The sequence below is a fragment of the Pimephales promelas genome, chromosome 2, assembly GCF_988280905.1.
Source record: "Pimephales promelas chromosome 2, fPimPro1.hap1.1, whole genome shotgun sequence".
NCBI lineage: Eukaryota > Metazoa > Chordata > Actinopteri > Cypriniformes > Leuciscidae > Pimephales > Pimephales promelas.
Genome location: NC_142770.1, coordinates 29,238,814 through 29,244,813, shown reverse-complemented (window position 1 = coordinate 29,244,813; position 6,000 = coordinate 29,238,814). Strand labels below are relative to the sequence as shown.

The window sequence follows — 6,000 nt, the reverse complement described above, 5'->3', positions numbered from 1 at the left end:
AGGAGGAGGCTGTGGCGTCGCCACCAGCTTGTTGGTCCGTCCCTTCAATACCTTTGTGCCGGCGGTGCTGGGCGTGGGGACGTACTCCATCACAGGGTAGTCAGGTGGAGGGAGGACGGCAGGCTGGCACGGTGCAGGAGGCAGCTCTTCAGATGACACCGATGTGATTTTGGAGATGACGGCTGGCTGGCTGGTGGCGTGAAGGTTCACCAGCCTCTCCTGCTGCCGGATAAAGTCCCTCACTGTTTTAGAGTTTATTTTGGGAAGGGGGATGCCTGCCTTACAGAGGATTGGGTCATCCAACAAAACCCGGTGCTGGATCCTCTCATAGGCCTTGAGGATGCTGGTCTTCTCTGGGCTGGGGCGAGAGGCCTGAGGGGAGCGCAGCCACAGAAGCGTGACAAAGCACGTACATGAGGCGGTTGTGCTGCGGGCTGATGTCCTGCTGTGCTGGCGCGTACCTTTTTGCCATCTTCACCTTCTGGACCAAGGCGGCGTCAGCAAGGTCATCCCTCTTAGTGCGGCAGTACAGCGTGTTACCCCAGTGTGTGCGGTATAGCTGGTGGTACTTCTGTGGCTGCTTGTCGTGCTCCTCCACCACATTCCAGGCCTCGAGGACCCGGTTCCTTTGCGCGGTGTTGAGGAGCAACGTCTGGTCTGTCAAGCCGACCTCCACCAGTGCAGCACAGAATGCCTCCAGCTTTTGAAACCCCGGCAGAGGATTTTCACTGCAGACATCCTCCTGTAAAACATACACAGACACACACACACACACACACACACACACACACACACACACACACACACACACACACACACAAAGAAAGAAAGAAAATTAGGTAAGTTCCAATGCATACAATGTATTGTTTTTCAACATTGATTACTGTATTCTTTTCTATCAGACAAGTAGGTACTCTACTCACAAAGGCAGGGGGGTTGACTGTAGCAGTCTCACTGCTGGTAAGAGTCATCTGGGGCTGGACAGTAGGATGGTCCTCGTCGCTTTGGTACGCCTCGTCTGCTTCGTCGTCTGAGTCAGCCTGCCCAGGCTGAATGACCTCCTCCTCCGGCCCAGGACCGTCATTGACAATGCCCTCAAGAGAGAAGGCCTCCCCTGTGCTTTGGCTGAAAAGATATTCAAGACCAAGCAGCTCATTTGACTGGGCGGCGGCCGGGGCCCTGAAGTTCTCTTCCACCGTCTCGCCAAACAGCTGCTTGCAGCGGGAGTTGAGGCGGTCAATGAGCGGCGCCGAGTAGACTCGCCTGTGCCGGCCTCTGCCCCCAAACACTGCATCCGAGCTCCGGTCAGAGTTCCACCTGGCGATCCCACTGATGAGGTAGACCTGGTAAGGCCGTGCCGCACAGTGGGGACCTGAACATCACAACAACAGGTATTATCAGAATGATAGAAAAGAGACATGTGTTGTTTGCTGTTAAACAAGTATTTTTCCCCCTTAGATTACCTGGAATCATATGGGGCAGCGCCTTATGGAACCCCTCCAGGCTGTTGCTCCCACGCACGCATTTATAATACGGGAGGTCCACACCGTTGATGGTCGTGGTACGGGCAACCCTGTACATGGCCATGCCTGGTGGGTCTTGGATGCATTCCAGGTGTCGCTGCTGGCTGGCCCACATCTCATCAATGGCTGCTGTAAACACAAAAATCCACAGACATGCATGATGAGCTCTTGTCATTTTGCACATATTGTGTGTGTGTGTGTGTTTGAGAGGTGTTTTTCCTTACCAGGGGACTTGAAGAGGCTGACCCCGCTCTCGTCGAACCCTGCTAGACCCTTGAGCTCTTGAATTACTAGGTGGACAAGACGAAATGTCTCCTGGGCTCCGAGGGTGACACGCCGGACATGATGCTTGAGGTGGTCCCGGGAGATGTAACGACGGACAACATTCTCGTCTGTCACAACCTCCATTGTGACCGGGTCTCTGGCCCTGACAGCCCTGATGAGGAGCTGGAGGTCCTCACGGTTATAGGCCAGCACTGCCCGGCCAGCGCAGACTTGAAGGCGGCGTACTTTGCGTGGGCCTCGGTACGCAGAGCAGCATCAAAGCGGTGAAACCAATGGAAAATGTCCAGCCTCACCACCATCCCATCATCCACCCAAGGCTGGAAAAGCGTCTCCACGGCTGTCGGACCCTGTGCCTTGCAGCATCCCCGATCGATATACAGGATCTTGGGTGTCGGTTGATTGGCAAGCCGGAACCGCTCCACCACGCCACGGCACATGGGCCCCAGCTTTTCTGAGGACTCCTCGCAGGTGAGAACAAAAGACACGATCTGCGAGTACTCGTTGCCGATGCTGGTGAACCACTCGGCCGAGCCCTTGCCCTCCCCAGACAATTTCTTTACCACCTACAACAAAATAAACACAAAACAGTTTAGTTTAGTTTTGGATAATGTTGCGTTTCTCCGTGAGTACTCGTATGTCGACACACTTGCCTTCTTTGTGGAATCCATTTTCAGGACTGTGCCGAACGTGGAGAGGATCTGGCTTCGGTAGTCCTGCACGTTGTCCGCCTCGGCCAGGAGGAAGGCGTGCCGCAGGAGCCGCGTGCAGGGTAGCTCTCTGGGAGGAGGTGGCGCCTGGAACTCCCCGTGACCCAACGCAGACACGATTCCGCCGGGTTCCACCAAGGCCATGAGGAGCGTGGTGTACAGGTCCTTCCTTTGATGGTAGTTCTCCATGTGGTTCTCCTGCACCTGCCGCCACACTTTGATCATGGTGTTTCCCTCTGTGAGGTCACGCAGGAGGCGAAGTACTGTTTTGTCCACCCCACGCTTTGCAGTCAACACGGCCGGAAACATGGCCCGATGAGCCTCGCTCAGCTGCTGCAATATTACATCGTCCCAGGCCAGCCACCGACCCATGGGACCACTCGCTCCACCCCTGGCAGCCTTGAGGCACGGTCCACAGACAACCACCTCTGTTGCCATGGTGTACCAACCGGACACATCACAGATGTGACGTACCTAAAACAATAAGTAAAACATTATTAGTTACATTATTAGTATTAATAAAACATTAATACATTGAGATTAACAATTTTTAATAGATTAAAAATGTGAAAATTGTAAATAACATTAAGAAAGTTAGTAGATGCTGTAACAAAACTATTTAATTGTTTAAAATTCCCAAAGCATTTACTCATGTAAACAAAGGGGACTTTTTTCAATGCATGGATGACAATTTTCTAATAATTGATCTACTTATGTCACTTTGGATGGCAGGCCGATGGTGTAAGTGTGAGCACACGTTTATGTGTGTTGTGGACACTGTGCCCCCTTAAAAACACAAAAATAAATAGGTACATAATGCCTCTGTCAGCATTCATGTTTGTTAAGCAGTCACTAATTGCTTAACAAACATGTTGGGAAAGACCGAGACTGTACAGCACAGATGGTCTCCATCCCAGCCGAATCGGAGCGGCTGTGCTATCGGACAACATTTCCAAGACATTACGCACCAGATGACTAATGAGTCAAAGTCCAAATTACAGCCTTTGCGGTCCAAACTTAACCAATAAGCATAGTGTGGAACATTATATAGAAACTGTGTCTATTCCTCGTTTAGTGAAGCCAAACAATAAATCTAGTGTAGGATCTAGCAAAAATCTTATTGTAATTAAACCAGAAAATCTAAATATCAGTCAACAAAAACAATTTCTAAAGCTAGGTCTCCTAAACATTAGATCGCTCACACCTAAGGCGGTTATCGTAAATGAAATGGTCACAGACAATAACTTCGATGTTCTGTGCCTTACTGAAACCTGGCTTAAACCAAATGAGTATTTCGGTCTAAACGAATCTACTCCGGCAGGATACTGTTATAAACATGAGCCTCGTCTGATCGGTCGTGGCGGCGGTGTTGCAACAATCTATAAAGATATTTTTAATATTACTCAGAAAACAGGTCACAGGTTTAATTCATTTGAAGTACTTGTGCTAAATGTTACGCTCTTAGATGTAAGAAGGAAATCTATATTATCTCTAGCCCTGGCTACTGTATATAGACCTCCAGGCCCATATGCTGAATTCCTAAAAGAGTTCGCAGACTTTCTCTCGGATCTATTGGTAAATGTCGATAAAGCAATAATTGCTGGAGATTTTAACATACACGTAGATAATACAAATGATGCTTTAGGGGCTGCGTTTACAGATTTATTAAACTCCTTTGGGGTCAAACAAAACGTCAGTGGTCCCACTCATCGTCTAAATCATACACTAGATTTAATTATATCATATGGAACCGATCCAACTGATATAGATATTATACCGCAAAGCGATGATGTCACTGATCATTACATGGTGACTTGCATAATACGTACTGCTGAAATATGTCATGTTGCGCCACGTTATAGACCAGGCAGAACAATCCTTCCAACCACTATAGATGGATTTTCAAATAGCTTACCTGATCTATCTAAGCTGCTAAGTGAACCCAAACAAACAGATGAATTAGAGGAAATGACTAGCAGTTTAAGCACCATTCTTACTAGTACATTAGATATTGTTGCGCCAATTAAATTAAAAAAGGTTCGAGAGAAAATTAAAGCACCGTGGTACAACAGTGCTACGCATGCTATCAAGAGAGAAACTCGCAACTTAGAGCGTAAATGGAAACAAACTAATTTAGAGGTCTTTAGAATCGCGTGGAAAGACAGTATGTCACGTTATAAAAAGACACTAAAAACAGCCAGGGCTGAGCATCTCCGCAAACTAATCGAAAATAACCAAAATAATCCAAGGTTTTTATTTAACACCGTGGCTAGGCTAACAAATAAACAGACATCACCAGAGCAAAATATACCTTTACAGTTTAGTAGTAATGATTTTATGAATTACTTCAATGCGAAAATAGAAAGCATCCGAAACAAAATTATAAATGTACAATCCGCTATGGTGTCTTATGATTCAGCTTCAATTATGGACCCTCTAGAACAACTAAACCGCTTTACAACGATAGGACAGGAGGAGCTAAATAAACTTATCATTGCATCTAAACCAACAACTTGTTTATTAGATCCAATACCCACTAAACTACTGAAAGAACTATTACCTGTAGTGGAAGAGCCTCTCCTCAATATTATTAACTCGTCTTTATCTTTAGGTCATGTCCCAAAAATATACAAGCTGGCTGTAATAAAACCGCTCATTAAGAAACCGCAATTAGATCCAAATAACTTGGCAAATTACAGACCCATTTCAAATCTTCCATTTATGTCCAAAATACTTGAAAAAGTAGTGTCCGCTCAATTGTGCTCTTTTTTGCAAGAAAATGATATCTATGAAAAATTCCAGTCAGGATTCAGACCGCATCATAGTACAGAAACTGCGCTAGTTAAAATTACAAATGATCTACTTTTAGCTTCTGACCAAGGCTGTATCTCAATACTAGTCCTACTTGATCTTAGCGCTGCGTTCGACACTATAGATCATATAATACTCTTGGATCGACTACAAAACTTCACCGGTGTCCAGGGACAGGCATTAAGCTGGTTTAGATCGTACTTATCGGACCGTTCTCATTTTGTCTGTTTAAATGGGAAAAAATCAAAGATAACGTCAGTAGACTATGGAGTACCGCAAGGATCAGTTTTAGGCCCTCTGCTATTCTCAATATATATGCTGCCACTTGGTAATATTATAAGAAAACATGGAATTAATTTCCACTGTTACGCTGACGACACTCAATTATATATTTCATCACGACCAGATGAAAACACTAACTCATCTAAAATGACAGAGTGTCTCAAAGATATAAAATGCTGGATGACGCGTAATTTCCTGCTATTAAATTCAGATAAAACGGAGGTATTACTTATTGGTCCAAAAAACTACTCACAAAACCTCTCACAATACAACTTTAATATAGACGGATGTCCTGTTACTTTATCCACAACAGTAAAAGACCTGGGTGTTATACTAGACCGCAACTTGTCGTTCGAAAATCATATTTCATATGTTACAAGAACAGCCTTTTT

The 6,000-nt window shown here is 45.9% G+C and overlaps 1 protein-coding gene across 1 annotated transcript; it reads right to left on the bottom strand.

Annotated features, from left to right (window-relative positions):
* Nucleotides 1-313: 313 nt before the first annotated feature.
* On the bottom strand, nt 314-2,063 carry LOC120475289 (uncharacterized). Its single transcript, XM_089118482.1, has 4 exons — nt 1,748-2,063; nt 1,464-1,652; nt 924-1,372; nt 314-742 (listed from the first exon to the last, which is right to left on the bottom strand). The coding sequence occupies exons 1-4, from the start codon at nt 1,929-1,931 to the stop codon at nt 326-328; spliced, it is 1,239 nt and encodes a 412-aa protein (XP_088974608.1). The 5' UTR covers nt 1,932-2,063; the 3' UTR covers nt 314-325.
* Nucleotides 2,064-6,000: the final 3,937 nt, after the last annotated feature.